The sequence below is a fragment of the Babylonia areolata genome, chromosome 3 (assembly GCF_041734735.1).
Source record: "Babylonia areolata isolate BAREFJ2019XMU chromosome 3, ASM4173473v1, whole genome shotgun sequence".
Taxonomy (NCBI): domain Eukaryota; kingdom Metazoa; phylum Mollusca; class Gastropoda; order Neogastropoda; family Buccinidae; genus Babylonia; species Babylonia areolata.
The window spans coordinates 28,350,500-28,368,131 of NC_134878.1; the positions used below are offsets into that span (position 1 = coordinate 28,350,500).

Consider the following 17,632-nt stretch of genomic DNA (forward strand, 5'->3'; position numbering starts at 1 on the left):
CGACTTCCTTGTGAGTGTCACACTTCCTTGTTCGAACGTCAACCTCGATGCAATTCACAACTTTCTTTTGACAGATTTTAACTACATGTTGGATGCACCGTGTTATAAGGTGCATCAGCGTGGGTCAAAGTCAGGGGGAAAGGTATTGCCTTGTAGTCCATAAAAAACAGTAGCTTCAGTGTATATAGATTTTATTGCTTTTTGTCAGTAGATTTATCTGTGTGAAATTCAGGCAACTGTTCCTGGGGAGAGCTTATTTAGTGTGGCTCCAACTTTTTTTTGTTGCTTTTTTTTTTTTCTTCTTACCTGTATACAAGTGTAGTTGTTTTACTGTCAGAGTGGATTATTCCTGTTTTGGGGTAGGGGTTTTTTTGGTGTTTTTTTCTTTTTCTTTTCCCCAGAAACAGATCTTCAGATGGCGCAGGTTCTTTTACGTGTGCTAAATGTATGCTGCACACAAGACCTTGGTTTATCATTTCATTTGAATGACTATATATAATGTACAGACATGCACAACAAAGACCTCATAATCCACATTATTGTTTGGTGGGTTACATGGAAACACAAATGCATGCAGTGTACCACCACCCCCTCCACCTCACCTTGTATGCCCCTTCCCCAAAATGGAATGCGGCTGCCCAAACGGTGGGGTTAGAACGGTCATCCACATGAAAGGAGGCTCCATAGCAGGGTCAGTTGATATTTCTGATCCAGTGTTGAAACAGTGATCAGGGTTTGAGGCCCTGTTTCGGCATGGTGTTCTTGTCCTTGGGGGGAAGGCACTTTACTCCTGATTTTCTGACACACCGCCCAGGTGTGAATGGGGTGTGACTGACTTTGGTTTGGGGAAGGTTAAAACGGCGGATGGAGAGGACTGGGTTTCACTTGTCTGTGCCGAGCCCTGGACAAGTGGATATAAATTCACTGCCCCCTCCACCTTTCTATGCTGAGCCCTGGACAAGTGGATATAAATTCACTGCCCCCTCCACCTTTCTATGCCGAGCCCTGGACAAGTGGATATAAATTCACTGCCCCCTCCACCTTTCTATGCCCTGGACAAGTGGATATAAATTCACTGCCCCCTTCACCTTTCTATGGCCCTGGACAAGTGGATATAAATTCACTGCCCCCTTCACCTTTCTATGGCCCTGGACAAGTGGATATAAATTCACTGCCCCCTTCACCTGACCTTCACCTTCTATGCCCTGGACAAGTGGATATAAATTCACTGCCCCCTTCACCTTTCTATGGCCCTTGACAAGTGGATATAAATTCACTGCCCCCTTCACCTTTCTATGCCCTGCACAAGTGGATATAAATTCACTGCCCCCTCCACCTTTCTATGCCCTGGACAAGTGGATATAAATTCACTGCCCCCTTCACCTTTCTATGCCCTGGACAAGTAGATATAAATTCACTGCCCCCTTCACCTTTCTATGCCCTGGACAAGTGGATATAAATTCACTGCCCCCCTCCACCTTTCTATGGCCCTGGACAAGTGGACATAAATCCACTGCCCCCTTCACCTTTCTGTGCCCTGGACAAGTGGATATAAATTCACTGCCCCCTTCACCTTTCTATGCCCTGGACAAGTGGATATAAATTCACTGCCCCCTCCACCTTTCTATGCTGAGCCCTGGACAAGTGGATATAAATTCACTGCCCCCTTCACCTTTCTATGCCCTGGACAAGTGGATATAAATTCACTGCCCCCTTCACCTTTCTATGCCCTGGACAAGTGGATATAAATTCACTGCCCCCTTCACCTTTCTATGCCCTGGACAAGTGGATATAAATTCACTGCCCCCTCCACCTTTCTATGGCCCTGGACAAGTGGACATAAATTCACTGCCCCCTCCACCCTTCTATTAGCCCAGGACAAGTGGATATAAATTCACTGCCCCCTTCACCTTTCTAATATGCTGAGCCCTGGACAAGTGGATATAAATTCACTGCCCCCTCCACCTTTCTATGGCCCTGGACAAGCGGATATAAATTTGGTGTCATATACTGTACCATGTCAAACTGATGCAAACTAGGCCTATCGGTTTGCTCTGCTTGGCCAAATTTCGCACGGCTAACAGTGAAAAGACGACCCGTCTTGCCGGGTCATGGCCCTGGACAAGTGGATATAAATTCACTGCTCCGTTGGCCGTAAAAGGCTATGGGACCTTTGATTTGTAAGTAACTTGCTGGTCTATTCACTTTATTTTTATCTGGAAAGCCTGGAGTATTTCTTGTAAATAGATAGATTGATTTTTTTTTTTTTCTGATGACTGTGTGATGTGTGCATGACGAGTGAAGGTGGCGCCAACCGAGGACTCTGAGGTGAACAACGACCTGAAGTCGCTGTCTGGAGGGGAGCGGTCCTTCTCCACCGTCTGCTTCATCCTCAGTCTCTGGAACGCCATGGAGTCCCCCTTCCGCTGTCTGGACGAGTTTGACGTCTACATGGTAAGAAGGCCTGTGCTGAGCTGAAGAGAACTCGTAGACAGGTGTCCATGGAGTATTGCCTCAGAGCAGTGTGCTAAGTAAGGAGGCATGCGGGGGGAGAAAAAGGAGAGAAGTAAAATCTACTCTTCGGGGGGGGATTAAGAAGGCCTGAGCTGAAGAGAATTCATAGACAGGTGTCCTTGGAGTATTGTCTCAGAGCGTTGTGCTAAGTGAGAAGGCCTGTGCTGAGCTGAAGAAAACTCATAGACAGGCATCCTTGGAGTATTGTCTTAGAGCGTTGTGCAAAGTGAGAAGGGCCATGCTGAAGAGAATTCATAGACACGCGTCCTTTGGGTATTGCCTCGGAGCGTTGTGCCAAACAAATTGAGAGACTGAGAATTATAAACTCACAGAGAACTGGATATATATATTCAGTTTGAAAACGAGCATGGATAGGAATTTTTTTTTATCGTTTCATACGACACTTATGGTTTATTTCTTAAGGGTGTTTGTGGTGGTGGTGGCTGTGATGATAAGGTCCACATAGGCATGATGTTGGGGGATTTTTATTTTGTTTTTCTATTTCTCCTAGAATTGGGGACATTTTGAATGATGGGGTTGATGAAGATGCTGCAGTGGGATTACATTTAGGTGTGGGATAAGTCACTACTTGACAAGGCTGTACTCTCATAATATATCCAGGGATCAACCAGGCTGAGAGAATTTAACAAGACACTGGCAGTGTTGGTCAGGAAATCTGAGCATAATGTGAGGTGGACAACCCTTGACTGTGTAGTCCCTATCATCCCATAGCTCACTCAGATCTGGGTAGGAGCCAGCCACAGGCTAAAAAAAACAACAACAAAAAACGGAAAAAAAACCCACTTTTGATGGGGATTAAACCTGCATCCTCCCTGTCTTCAGTCTGTGATGCTAAGGGCCATCGCCCATGGGGCGTTAGCGTTGGCTGCGCATCATTTTTTTAAGCCTGGCTTCATTGTAGCCAGAATGCTTGAAACCTGCCACACGCGCAACAAGCATCATTTAGATTCTGATTTGTTGTTCCTCACGACAACCTCGCTTTTGCGGTGGGGGGAATAGGACAAGTTCTTGTCATGCGTCACGATGCCTGGCGTCATCAGTGTTGACACCCGGCGCCCAACACTTGTTGCCTGAATGGCTCGCACATGAGGCTCTTCACGAAACTTGATGCTTGACGCCTGAAACTTGACGCTTCAGGACCCGTGTGTGTTGGGCCTAACCACTTTGCCAGGACAGCTGGTGGCATGGGGTTTCGGTTTCAAGCTGTCAAAGCATGTGGACTGATCCTCACACCTTTTTCCACACCTGCTTTAAAAAGAAATAAAATATTTATTAAAAATATTTTAAAAGGAGGAGATGCCTGACCTATGCATAAACGCAGTGCACTGGCCAGGGCTTTGAGAGCCTGCCATAGGCTTGTGTGAAACATTTGCCTGAAATGAAATAAGTTAAAACGAAACAAAACAAACTGATAACTAAATACATTAGAAATACAGTAAGAATGAAAGGTACGAAGAAGACAAATGAAATAAATAGAATAAGAACAAAAATGATATTGTACAGGTAAGAGAGTGCACAGGAGGTATTTCAGAAATATTGTACATGATGTTGTTTGATACATTATAATTTCTTTGTCCTTTTTTTTCTGTTTTTTTTTTTTTCTTTTGCTTCTTGTTATTTTTCTGTTTACAGTGTTTTACAGGTTAGAAAATACACAGGATGTACCTGAGGTGTTTTTATTTTATGAGAAAGAAAAATGTAAGAGAGCAACATCACCAAACTGTGATTGAAAAATTATGTGAGTGATGAACTTTGCAGTATTTGCTAAAGAGATGTTTGATTTTAACTGCTCATTCTGAATGCTAGAAATTGAATGACATGGTTTATTTAATTGTTGTTGTTATTTTTCTTCCCCCCCCCCCCTCAGGACCTTGTGAATCGTCGTATCTCCATGGACATGATGCTGCAGATGACACGAAACCAGACGAATAAACAGTTCATCTTCCTCACTCCACAGGATATGAGGTAACATACAGTAGTAAATCTGCAATATACATATATATATATATAGAGAGAGAGAGAGAAATAGGGAGACAGAGATAGGGACATGGGGGTGGTGCTGAACTATGGTGAAGCATTCTTCCCCTCTGCCAAGGAGAGCAGCTTGAATTTCACACAGAAATTTGTTGTGACAACAAATAAGGTATACAAGTTGTTCTGGGTCGTGATACAATCCATTACAATGCAATATATTGCAATGCAATACATCACAGTGCAATACAGTTACAATGCAATGTAATACAATGCAATACATCACATTACAACACAGTATAATACAATACAGTTCTGGTCACTGTGTTCCAGCCAGCTCAGCAGCAGTGTGGTGGGGCGACCTCGCATCTTCCAAATGCCGGACCCGGATCGCGCCAAAGGTCAGACCAGGCTGGACTTTGGCAAGCAGGGCAGGGCAGGTGATGGGGACGATGAGGACTGAGAGGTCTGAAGAGATTGAACTCAGACCCCGTGGCACCCGTTTGTGGCAGTGGAAAGCGTGTTCGCTCTCACTCCCCCGGGGTGAAAAGTGACCCAAGTTATGCCCGGAAAAACGTGATGCTGTGATTTAAAGTACTGTGCTGCATATTTTTTAACAAGCTGGACAGCTTTGTCGGAAAAGGACAACAATGACCAAGTGTTTGAGCAATTCTTGCTGACTGCGTCTTACGTCTGCTGTTCAGTGTCCTGAAGAAGTGGGCACTGAGAAAATGCTGAAGAAAAGAACAGGTTTTTGTGATTGAAAGTGTATGTATGTGTGCGAGTCAGTGTGTGTGTGTTTTCATTTTCTCCTCCCTCTCCATTTTGTTGTTTTTTGGTTTTTTGTTGTTTTTTTCTCTCTCTTTTGTTCTTTTTACATCATAGATTTTATTTCTCCCTACCACCCCCACTCGCCACCCTATTCCATCCATTTTTCTTTTCCCTTTACAGAACTGTGGGGTGTATATTGACCCCTTCAGTGGATATTCCAGATGTACTGATGCTTTCTTTTGAGAGAAGCGCGGCGAGACATTTCTAATGGCTTCTTCCTGTCCCAAGGAAAACAGTCATTACTTGAAAAAAAAAGAAAGAAAAAAAAGGATCACATGTTTATTCAGTGGACAGTGTTGGTGTATAGATTTTGTACGGTCATGCAAGTCTGGAAAAGTCTTGGAAAAATCCGAGAACCATCTCTAGAGCTGGAAAAAAAAGTTTTGGAATTTTAATAAATCCTCTGGTTAGTACCATTCATCAGAGATTAATGCATTGGGAAAAAAAACAAAAACAAGTGACCAACAACATAAAAGTTAAACAATGGTACCAGGATGCCTAACAATCTCTTTTATCAGCAAGATTGCGTCTTGTATTGTGTTTGGAATGGAAAAAAACAATTCAATCTGGTTTTGAAAAAGTATGAAATTTTGTTCGGTCTCTTGTGGGAATCCTGTATTGTTGTAGCAAAAGATTGCACGTCTGGTTCAGTTTGTTAAGACATGCCTGGGTGGCCAGTTTTAATCTAGTCAAGCTGTGTTATCTGATTTCTTGAACATGTCATTGAATTTTATGCAAACTTCAGAAGGCGCTAGGCGTATTTTTCTTTTCCATGTTTTGTGTTTAGTAAAGGCACAGGTTAGGTCTTCTGTTGACGGCCTAGTCAGTAATATTGTGTACAGATGAAAATACAGGCTTGGTAAAGAAAGAAAAAGAAACAAGACTCTGTGCTCAATCACACAAGTAATTTGAAGAGGAATTAATAGTCTTATACATGTATAATAACTTGCAGTTGAGCCAACAGCAAGTGAGAGCTGTATGATCAGTGGTCTCCATATGCAGTGGGAAGTCATTTACAGCTTAGTCTCAAACTAGGAGGCAAGATTGCACTGGCTCTTTGTGCTGCCAACTAGTCCTTTGTGAACCATCCCAGTACTGACTGTCCTAAAACCCTCTTGGCCAAGAGAGTGGGTATTGGGCAAGACACTCTCCACAACAGTCAAATTCTAGCCCAGATAGTGTGAACCTAACCTCCTGCTGTTCTGATGGTCATAGTCAGACAACTGTGATACAGCAACTATCCGCAAGTAATAGAAGCAGGGTCAAGCGAGTCATTTTTATGGAAACATTCTTTTCTTCATTTGTTTCCTCTTGTTACTGATAGCTTTGCATGCATGCATTTGTATGTACCTACATGCTTGTGAATGCTTCTTTTGTGAACATAAAGATTATCAGTGATGGCATGTGTCATGATGGTTTGCTTGAATCACAGAAAATTCTGGAACCATTAAAATTGGGAACTGTCAAGTTTTGCTTTGCCTTCTTGAAAAAGGTCTTTTACTGGCAGATGTGTGTTGCTTACAGGCAGTTACTTTCTTTTCTCTTGAATCAGATGCATGAAGAAAGAAAAGTGTTTTCATCTCATTCTCTACAGTAAGACATTAAAAAGACATATTCCTTCCAAAGTTTAGCCAGTCATGTTTTTTGTTTTTCCTTCTCATTTTCTTACTCTGTTGCATTTTGTGTGAACGTGTGTTGGCCTCTGTTCATTCAATTTGTATCACTACCTTGTTAATCACAGAGTGATACTGAGGAGGGTGGGACAGTGAACACAGTGTTGAGTTTTATGCCCTCTATATAGATCATTAGTTTCATTTTAGTTTTTCATCCAAGTTACACCTTCATTGATGAGAGAGAGAGAAATGATTGTGATCTGTTGCCAATGTGTCCTTTCATTGTTGCATAGAGTTTTCACTGTGATGAAATGGTTTGCATTGGTGTTTGTTTTACTCCAAACAAGGAGGCACTGTGGCAGAGTTGCCTAGGCGTTGGATTTCTGATCAGTGACCAGGGTTCGAGACCCCGTTTTAGGATGATGATGTAACCTTGGACAGGGATCGCGCTAGACTTTTTCAAAACGCGTGCAGCTTACGCAAAGTCGGCAAAAAAACGCGTAAGTTAGAGTCAGAATTGCGTCAGACCTATGACACTAAATCAAAGGTTTACTCACCTATTTTCGCCGCTCACGTCGGCGCTGAAATTCACCGCAAGCCCTGACAATCAGTTCGTTGCACTGGCTCAATGCTGGACCTTCCATTGCAATGCGCAACAGCGTGTCCACATGCGCATCTGTCAGTCTTGATCGGTCAGCAGTTTTGATCATATTTTGCCAGCTGAAACCTCTCTCACAAGGAACAGAGCTGACAGGCACTGTCAGTGCAATGTTCGCCAGCACAGCAAAATCAGGATTTGTTGCGTCATAATCCATGATGACAACTTTGCAGGCTTTCTCGAAACTGGTCACGCCCTGTTATGATGCCACTCTGTTCCAAAACTCGTCAGCTAAGCAGTGTTGTGTGCGCACGTACTCTGTTAATTGGCTGTAGCTGTTAAGAGTCACGTAGGCATCTCGCAGTGCTCCGCATGCACAGACTCTTTGTCTTGTACCGTCTGATTCAGTATCGCAAACCTAGCTGCCAAGTCAGTCCTAAAGTTGCATTGATACGGCTTGGAGTAAAAAGTTGTTTTGCTTAAGTGTTATGCGTGAACGCTGTCAAAATGCGTCAAATACGTGAAAAACATGCGTTAACGCGATCCCTGCTTGGAACTGGCACTAATACTGATTTTCCTATCCACCTGTGTGTAAATAGGTACCTGACTTCATAAGGGAAGATTTAAAAGGTGGAAGAGGAGACTTGGGTCTCACCTCCCACCTTCCCCTCTCGAGCCCTGGACAAAATGGATATTTATTTACTGCCCCAATGGCCATAAAAGGCAATGGGACCTTAAACCTATGTTTAATACTCCATCCTGGCTTCTTCTGCTTTTGCTTGGCAGTTATTGTTTTCTCTTATCTTGTTCTTAAGTTTGACTGTTACACAGTGGAGAGGGACCGATATTGGCAGCTTCAGTGTTTGGTTGTTTTGGTGTTGTTTTTTTTTGTTGTTGTTGTTTTTTAAATGTGTTTTTTTGTTTCACAGCAATGAAATGGTCATTGTACTGGTTTGACAAGGTCCTCCCTGTGCTTACATTGTAGGTACATTCATTGAATGGAAAGTCCAGGACTCAAGGGAGTGATTCAAAACATGCTTCATAATGTGCGATTTATTAATGAAACTATCAGGGAATGTACGACATTGTTTCGGGGGGTTTGGGGAGTTCAATTAATCAAAGTCCTGGGAATTTAAAAACAATAACTGTTATGAATAATGAAATGCATGATAAATGTACATTTTCAGAACATTACAGCTCTCAGTGAATTTGTGGTGATAAACCTGTTTGAATAAAAATGCCATTTGAAGCTGTAATTTGTGTCTTTTTCTGTGGCAGTAAGAATCATTGAACTTCAGTGTCTGTTATCAAGCCAGAACTGATGGGAAAACAACTCTTTCTCACACCAGCGCTCACATACACACACAAAAAGAAAGCTTTTATGAGACTTGTCCTGCTCAAAGACTGTCATCACAGCAGGTTTGAGAACAGCCAACATTTGATTGGGGAGAATTTCAAAGCTTCCTTTGAATAATAATTGGACATCCACTCATTTCATTCTGGCTGTGTTGTAGTATATCAGATAATGCACAGACATCTCGAGCAACAAAGATCAAGCTGAGTTCAAGGATGACAAAAGGACTGTGCATCGATATACTGTATATATGTATTTTAAGGTGCCTTTTAAATGTGACAGTTATCACAAGTGTATCTATGTAAGAATGTTGTCTTTCACTCACACACACCAACAAAACAAAAATCTGTTATTTCAAGTAACATTCAGGCCTTTTACTTCACAAATAAAACAGGACTTTTGCAAGCCAATAATACCTCTGTAATGCTAAGTGCACAAAGTGAATCACTGTTCCTAAGATGACAGTCAAATGTTGATGAGTGTGATTCACCACTTTCATCTTTTACGCTCACACGTCATTCTACAGGATGTGGTCGTCCTATTTCAGCTGGGTAAATAATGACTTGCCAACCTGAAACACAAAAATACAGAACATTTCATTACACTTCGTCAACATGCAAAGACTGCATACACATAAGAAGATACTACTTCTATCTCATCAAACCATCAATAGTTGTAACTGAACCACTACTGAATAGTAAATAACACTAACAAAATAATGATTACAATATTAATTATTACAATAATAATTCAAACATACAAACAACTTCTGCCCTGGTTTGTGCTATCCCAACATGTAGGAGTCATGATATTTACTATTCAGTGCTTAAGTCACTCGGTTGACAAATTCCAGACGTGTCTAACTACTATGTTTTCACATGACAAGACACACTGGCCGCCTTTTAACAACACACAATACACACATACAGAGGCAAAAATAAACATAGCTGCTCTCAGACAATTACCAACTGAGCGGTGGAGATCTACGTCTTAGCACAGACTAGGTTTGTTAATTAACAATATAAGAGCTAAATGGTTGAGATAATGTGAATTGGGTTGTTTTACAGGAGTTTTTTTGTTTGTTTTTTGTTTTGGTTTGGGGTTTTTTGGTGACAGCTTTGTTTCATTAAGCCAAATTCTGAAAACAGGGAGTAAAACTTAGCCGTATGCGGAGCACAGGAACAGGTGTCGAGATGGCTGCCGGAAAAAGAGGGCGTTAGCTAGCGGGACAAAGGGGAGGTTACCTACTTCCGGGAGGTTATCGGCCGTAGTTGTTCTCTTTTTCTCCGCATAGGCGGATAGTAGTTTGCACAGGACAGGAATGTCAGACCCCTGCCAGAGTCTGCACTAGTTGGGTCACGGTTAAGTATGTGTAATTAAACAGGGAGTCTTGATATGACCATGTTGGGTTGACTTTCTAGAAAAGTAAGCAACGTCAAATCAAGAATTTTCACACACCATGCATGTCATGAATTAGGACAAGAGATGCCAAGTCATTTCCTGTCATGTGACAAAATGCACTTTTTTTCCCTTACCTCCAACAAGCACTCTTTTAACTCACTGTATTGTGGATATACCTTTACATCATCAAGGCCTAAGTTACAGTTGCACTACCTTGTTTTGTGTTTCAAGTTTTTTGGCACTGGGTAGGGGAGAAAAAAAGAAGTACACACAGAACCATAACCTAACCAGTACTCACACAGCGATCTACGCAATGCACGAAGTCAAACAGCTCCTCTTCACACGTTTCTTCTGTGCCCTCGCTGCTGCTGACTCGTTCGTTGCAAGCATCCAGACGGGCTTTGTACATTTTACATTCAGTGCTGCCTGCGCAGGTCTCCTTCATGGTGTCCTGAGGGTCCTGAAAATAGGTTTTCCTTCCAAGTGTGATGCTGTGTGTGTGTGTGTGTATGTGTGTGTGTATGAGCAGTTTAACACTGATGATGGGGGAGTAGAGTGTTGGATTTAGTGGTAACACATCCGTCAAGGAAGCAAGAGAATCTAAGTGCACTGGTTTGAATCCCACAGTTGCTACTGCTAGTATTTTTTCCCCCATCCACTAGACCTCGAGTGGTGGTATGAACGCTAGTCATTCAGATGACACCATAAACTGAGGTCCTGAGTGCATCATGTACTTAGCACATGTAAAATAACCTACAGCAACAAAGGGATGTCCCTGGCAAAATTTTGTAGAAAAATTTACTTCAAAATGAAAATAAAATTGCATGCAAAAAAAAAACTAAAAAAAAAAAAAAAAAAGGGTGGCGCTCTCAGTGTAGCTACTTGCTTACTGGGGAGAGCAGCCTAAATTTCATGTAAAGAAATCTGCTGTGACAAGAATAATAACAACAAAATACACTGTTTAATGACAATACATGCAATAATGTTCCTTGAATAAATCTTCAGTTCCTCCTTTTTCCTTTCATGTTTTTGTCTGCCCATTTCAACAGACTTGAAAAATAAAACCTCACAGACTCTTTCTGTACTGAGAACAGTTTGAAGTTATTGCTGAACATATACATCTTGTTTCAATAATTTGGGAGAGTAAGTGGCAAAAAGTTTCAGAATAAGTAGTGTTCTTTTCCACAAGCTTCTGGCTCATTGCAGAAAATTTTTTGTACATTTGTCATGGAACTGTTTTGACAGCTGGCTCAAGTGTCTAATGCAAATTTTTGTTTGGTGAGTAACTAAACCAGTTCATATTATTATTAATATTAACTCACTCAGTACGGCCAGTCCTCTCTTCTCCTCTACACAGACCCCTTGGATGTCAAGTGGGTGTGTGAATGACCCAACCTTTAGCTTCTGTCGTCAGAAATGTGGTATTTTTTGTCAACATTCGCGTCTTCAGTATAAGAGCCTTCCGCTTGCAATATTTTTTGATGATGATGGTAATTGGGGTGAAACGCTGTTAACTTCATCTCTTTCGCCGTTCGTATGGAAAGTGTTAATGTACCTCTGCACTATACAATAAAGCTCTGATACAAGGTCTGCAAGCGTAACTTCAGCTCAAAAGACTGGACTGTTCAACCACCACAGAACTTACTATTCAAGCTCAACCATGTTAAAACCAACAATTATTACAGATTTAGCTGGGCAGAGGCCAATACAAATAAAACAAGTAAAACTAAAAGCTTAGTCAATGAGTGAAACTAATAATAAACATTACAGTAAATTATAAAAAAATATTTAAAAAATCATTTACCACCAAATCCTCTTCTTCCTCCTCCTGAAACAGAAACAATCAGTTGTTAACACAAATTGTTAATGAATGTGTGTAACAAATGTGTAGCCGTTGCTGAATGAAAAGATGATGGAGATACACGCAATCTGACGATTCTTTGGAAAAGTAAGGTAGGGAACATCAGCCTACTCTTCACCCAAAGAGAAGACAGTTGGACTTTCCAAGCTGACAGTATTGAATGATTTGAGAACAGACGTGACAGACTGCCACCCCCCTCCCTCCAAACACCCCCCCCCCCCCCACACACACACACACACACACCCCACTGGCCAAAGTAGGGGCAGGGCCAATACCTCATCTACCCTAGAGAGATTTGATGGGGAGGGAGGAGTGATCTTGCTTTCCCTAAGAGTAAGACCCCTTCCAGACCGACCTTAAGGTTAAGCCCTACCCCTATGATCTGGCTCAAGAGATATATCATCCAGGTCGGAAAACAGGAAAACCCAGAGACTCTGGGCTACTGTCTCGGAGTTCAGCCAAGTAGGATGGAACATCGAATTAAGCATTGACGGGCGCAATAGCCGAGTGGTTAAAGCGTTGGACTGTCAATCTGAGGGTCCCGGGTTCGAATCACGGTGACAGCGTCTGGTGGGTAAAGGGTGGAGATTTTTACGATCTCCCAGGTCAACATATGTGCAGACCTGCTAGTGCCTGAACCCCCTTCGTGTGTATATACAAGCAGAAGATCAAATACGCACGTTAAAGATCCTGTAATCCATGTCGGCGTTCGGTGGGTTATGGAAACAAGAACATACCCAGCATGCACACCCCCGAAAACGGAGTATGGCTGCCTACATGGCGGGGTAAAAACGGTCACACACGTAAAAGCCCACTCGTGTGCATACGAGTGAACGCAGAAGAAGAAGAAGAAGAAGAATTAAGCATCAGAAACCGACACAAAGATATACAACATCTCTGTTTAACATCAAGAACTGACGCAAATGACGGCAATGACAAATTCTGAAAACATTAAAATAAACATCAAGAACTGATGCAAACGATATAAATGACTGAAATTCTAGGAAGAAAACATCCCAGAAAGCCACACAAAACAACAAGCATGCACAAAAATAACATTTGAAATGCATAAAAAGGTTGGCAATGACAAAGCAACTACATAATTGACTTTTCTCAGTAAATAGTGGCCACTGGAACAAGTCATCACCTCCGGCCGGGAATTATATGATTGGCTAGCAGACAGCAGACTTTGCCGGTTCTATTATTATTGAATTAGCCATAAATTTTGGCCCAAAAGAAAAAACCCAACAGGCCTAGCTTGCATCAGTTTGACATGATATAGAATAAGACACCAACAGTTGTGTTCAAATGTTGTTAGAGGTTGTCCAACGCTTGTTGTTCTGTTTTTAACCATTTCCAAATGGCACCAGCTTTTGTCAGGCTTCTTTGTTCTTCTGTAATGGATACATATTTTGGTATGAATCTTGCGACATATTGTCGCATTCCCTAGGTACAGATTTTGTCGGTAGAGTGTTGGCGACTGTTTTTATCTTCTCTGGGTCTGATAAACTCCTAAGTCACCAAACAAATGACTGAAGAATGTTAAGTTCATTCATGGGGAAAAGGCATTCTCTAATTCTGCACTGTGTTCCCTGATCTTTTGTACGGTTGCTTGGAGAGCCAGATCATGTTCTTGAGGTTTCTCTTTGATGTCAGTCAGATTCTCCACATCAGGAATGTCACTCAAGAGTTCAGCGATTGCATTCTGAACATTTCTAGGATGCATTTACTACACACAACAGTCTTGTTCACTGCCTCAGTCCAACATAAGTATATGATATTTCTGTTGTCTTTGTCCAATTTGGTTGCCCCAGAATCAACAAAGAATTTCATTGATATACTGATGATCTGTGCCTCAGTAATGGGTGCTTTCACTTTTTTCTTGCTTGACACATGGATGATGCTTTCAGCACTTCTTGCTGATGAACTTCTTGCTTGAACATCAACAGTCTACATGTTGATCATCTTGGCGAACTTGCCTTATTCTGTGTGAAGATTGGCATACTCTGGCAAAATGGGCAGTTTTGTGACATAATCTGCATTCTTTCTGCTGGGTATGTCCCTTGATGTGGAAAACTGCATCCACAGTAATGACATTGGGTTGAATATTTGCCGAACCACCTCTGATATCTCCCTTGTCTGATTTGAACAGGACTTTCACTTTCACTTTCACTTTCTCAAGGAGGCGTCACTGCGTTCGGACAAATCCATACACGCTACACCACATCTGTTGAGCAGATGCCTGACCAGCAGCATAACCCAACGCGCTTAGTCAGGCCTCGAGTGCATGCTTACATATTTGTGTACCTATGAAAGTGGATTTCATTTTACGTAATTTCGCCAGAGGACAACACTCTCGTTGCCATGGGTTCTTTTTCGGTGCGCCAAGTGCGTGCTGCACACGGGACCTCGGTTTATCGTCTCATCCGAAAGACTAGACGCTCAGTTTGATTTTCCAGTCAAACTTAGGAGAAAGGGCGAGAGCGGGATTCGAACCCACACCCTCACGGACTCTCTGTATTGGCAGCTGAGCGTCTTAACCATTCTGCCAAACAGGACTACTATGGTATAAAGAGTGTCCAAAGAATTATCTTCGTCATTTGATTTCCTGATTGAGCAGAAGTGCATTCTTTAAGTTTAATAATCTGAGCTAGACTTTCATTGTCAAAATCATGGAAATCACATACTGAGCCTAAACTTCTGAGTCTTGTTTAAATCATATTAATGCTCTCACCTTCTTGGTGCTTTTCTTGACAAAATTTAAAGATACTGATTGATGCGTTCCGTTTTAAGTGAAGTAGTCCAACAGTGACTGTTTTGTAAAAGTATATTTGCTAACAGCTCCAATACCTCTATATTTCTTTGTAAGAGTGGAATATTTCAAAAAATTTTGTCTCCTGTGTAGTGAAGAAGCAAAATTTTTATCTTCTGGAATACTTTCTTCCTGCTATCTTCTGTGATGTCTATGGCACGCATTACATTTCAGAGTTTCAACATCCATTTCTTCCAACATATTCCAGCATTTCATTTGAATCAACAATACATTTTCAAAAGCTCGGTAAACTTGCCATACCTATGGGTTTTTACGTTATCCTTGTTGCCGAATGTTGTGTCTTGTTATAAATATGTGCAGTTCAGAAAACGTGTCATACTTGTGGGTTTGTGCACCATCGTTGTTGCCAGGGTTTGTATGTTATCCTTGTTGCCAAATGTTCTGTCTTGCTTGCGTTGGGTCAAGTTGCTGGTCAGGCATCTGCTTAGCAGATGTGATGGAGCATATATATATATGAATTTATTCGAATGCAGTGACGCCCCCTTGAGTAACTGAACTGAACTGGACTGAACTGCATCTTGTTAATGTTGTGATCATTCAGTCACATAGTGATGAACACAAAACAGCTCTTATTTGAGTGCAATGTTTATTGTTTACTTTGGAGACATCATTGGTCAGCTTGGTGGAAGGAAAAAGGATTACGGGAACTGTTTATGTTGTTGCTGTTAAATACCAAAACAAAGCTATCAATATTAATGTACAATGGATTACTTTTGTCCTTAACACAACTATGTCAGCATGTTTGATGTCTGTGCGCATGCTACATGAAACATACATGTCCACTGGTTTACCGTTATTATAATCTTTTAAGTCTATCTTATTTTGATTGCCTGAGTCTAGGTATAATATGGTGTACAGATCAATAGCTGTCTGACCTCTCTCCATAGTCAATGAAAACTCAGAATGACACTGCCAACCACAAACACACAGTAACAGCAACATTATTACAAACCAATTTTTAGAAAATAAGAAACATGTTCTATTGTTGTTGGGGTTTTTTTGTGTGTGTTTTTTTGTGTGTTTTTTTTTTGTTGTTGTTGTTTTTTTTACCACCACAGGGACTTCCTCTTTTTTCTCTTCCCCCTGAAAAAAGATACATAGTTATAAACACAAATTGTGCGTGTGTGTGTGTGGGGGTGGGGGGGGGTGGGGCGGGGGGGGGGGGTAGGTCACTGTAACATGTATGTGTCACATACATTGACTGTGTGTGTGTGTGTGTGTGTGTGTGTGGATGGGGGGTGTAGTGAGGAGGAAGGGTGACTGTATGTGTGACTAAGTCAATGTGGTTGGTGCGTGCGTGCATGCTGCAAGAATTACACACACTTGTCCATTGGTTATTATCAAGCTTTTAAATCTCTTCCAGTCTTTTATATATGATGGAGATCAATAGCTGTCTAACCTCTCTCTTTGTCCTTTGTCAATGGAACTTAGAATGACACTACCAACTCTTAAGTACTTAGCAACACTATTTCAGAATAATTTTCTGAGTAAGAAACATGTTTGTTTTGGGTTGTTGTTGTTGTTTTTTTACCACACCTCTTCCTCTGGTTTCTCTCCCCCCAACACAGAAACATGTTTTTAACAGAAATTGTGCATGTACATATATATATGTGTGTGTGTGTGTGTGTGTGTGTGTGTGTGTGTGTGTGTTTTAAAGCAATGTGTAAAAACAAGTATCTGTCACACACATTGTGTATGTGAAGGGGTTATGGGGGATCAACTTTCAAGTCTGCAAGCTGGGTGTTTGTGTGCATGCTGCATAAATCATACACATGTACGTCTGTTGGTTAAAGAAAGTCTCTTTGTCTTCATTATATTTTTCAAATTATCTCGATTTATTGTGATGTTGACCAATGGCTGGCTCAGTGAACTCTCTCCATACTCCACGAAACAGCATGGCGCTGTCAACCACAAGCACTTAGTTGTAACAATTACACTAATAATATTACAGGGTATAATCGCACTTTAGCATCCTAAATTCAGCTCAGGAATTTAGGATGCTACACTGCGACATAGCCCTTCATTTCGTGCCACTCTAGAATCCTATGGCTATATTCAGCTCCAGGCATTTAGGATGCTAAATTAGATTATACAATTAGTATTACTGACGGAGTTACCGGCTAAAGCAAAACACAGCCTAATATTACTCTTTTCAGGGCAGAACATGGAAACAATGAGACACCCTGCCTTAGCACACACAGTTGTCACAGACACTGTTCGAAATGGGTCAACTCATGAGTTGCAGTAGACAAGAATGAATGTTAAGTTGAATGGGCAATATCCACATTTTCCCCTTTTAGGATTGAATGGGTGGCAATAGGCGTGGTCGCTCACTCCGCCGGTCACACAGATGAATGGAAGGGAAGAAATGTGGATTTCGCCGCTGATTCTTCAAAGTTCGATGAATGGTATCGCAACTCAGCAAGGTCAAACGGGATACAAAACAATCAGACAAGACCGGTGAGTTAAGGCTTAAGTTTACCTTCCTAACCAAAAATATTTCACTAATACCAACTCTTTAAAGTAACGCTAAACCACAAAGAAATCATATCTATAAAACTGTACCTCCTGAGCAGGGTCGGGGTTCACAGCAACCTCCTCGCTCGCCATTTTGGTCTTATTCCTGATGGAACCC

General features: G+C 41.6%; 2 protein-coding genes across 5 annotated transcripts in view; one reads left to right on the plus strand and one right to left on the minus strand.

Annotated features, from left to right (window-relative positions):
* LOC143279917 (structural maintenance of chromosomes protein 6-like) overlaps positions 1–8,505 on the plus strand; it is a 67,079-nt gene extending 58,574 nt beyond the window's left edge. For all 3 annotated transcript variants that reach the window (XM_076584252.1, XM_076584250.1, XM_076584251.1), the window contains exons 26-28: positions 2,305–2,454; positions 4,403–4,500; positions 4,840–8,505. In XM_076584252.1, coding sequence (XP_076440367.1) covers positions 2,305–2,454; positions 4,403–4,500; positions 4,840–4,969 — 378 coding nt within the window. In that variant the 3' untranslated portion in view covers positions 4,970–8,505. The remainder of the gene's footprint in view (positions 1–2,304; positions 2,455–4,402; positions 4,501–4,839) is intronic.
* Positions 8,506–9,251: 746 nt separating this feature from the next.
* Positions 9,252–17,630, minus strand: LOC143279920 (cytochrome b-c1 complex subunit 6, mitochondrial-like). Of its 2 annotated transcripts, none has more exons than XM_076584257.1 (4): positions 17,563–17,630; positions 12,108–12,131; positions 10,602–10,763; positions 9,252–9,473 (listed from the first exon to the last, which is right to left on the minus strand). In XM_076584257.1, exons 1-4 carry the CDS (start codon positions 17,605–17,607, stop codon positions 9,441–9,443), a joined length of 264 nt encoding a protein of 87 aa, XP_076440372.1. In that variant the 5' UTR covers positions 17,608–17,630; the 3' UTR covers positions 9,252–9,440. The 2 variants fall into 2 exon arrangements, with proteins under 2 accessions (XP_076440372.1, XP_076440371.1); XM_076584256.1 differs by lacking the exon at positions 17,563–17,630 and adding an exon at positions 14,144–14,182.
* Between the last annotated feature and the right edge of the window lie 2 nt (positions 17,631–17,632).

Excerpts from the sequence above, each read along its gene's own strand:
- LOC143279920 (XM_076584257.1), bottom strand. The coding sequence starts at position 17,607 with ATGGCGAGCGAGGAGGTTGCTGTGAACCCCGACCCTGCTCAGGAG. Across the intron at positions 10,764-12,107 it reads AGGAAGAAGAGGATTTGGTG|GACCCTCAGGACACCATGAA; the intron begins GTAAATGATTTT and ends ACCTATTTTCAG. Across the intron at positions 9,474-10,601 it reads TGCATTGCGTAGATCGCTGT|GTTGGCAAGTCATTATTTAC; the intron begins GTGAGTACTGGT and ends TTTGTGTTTCAG.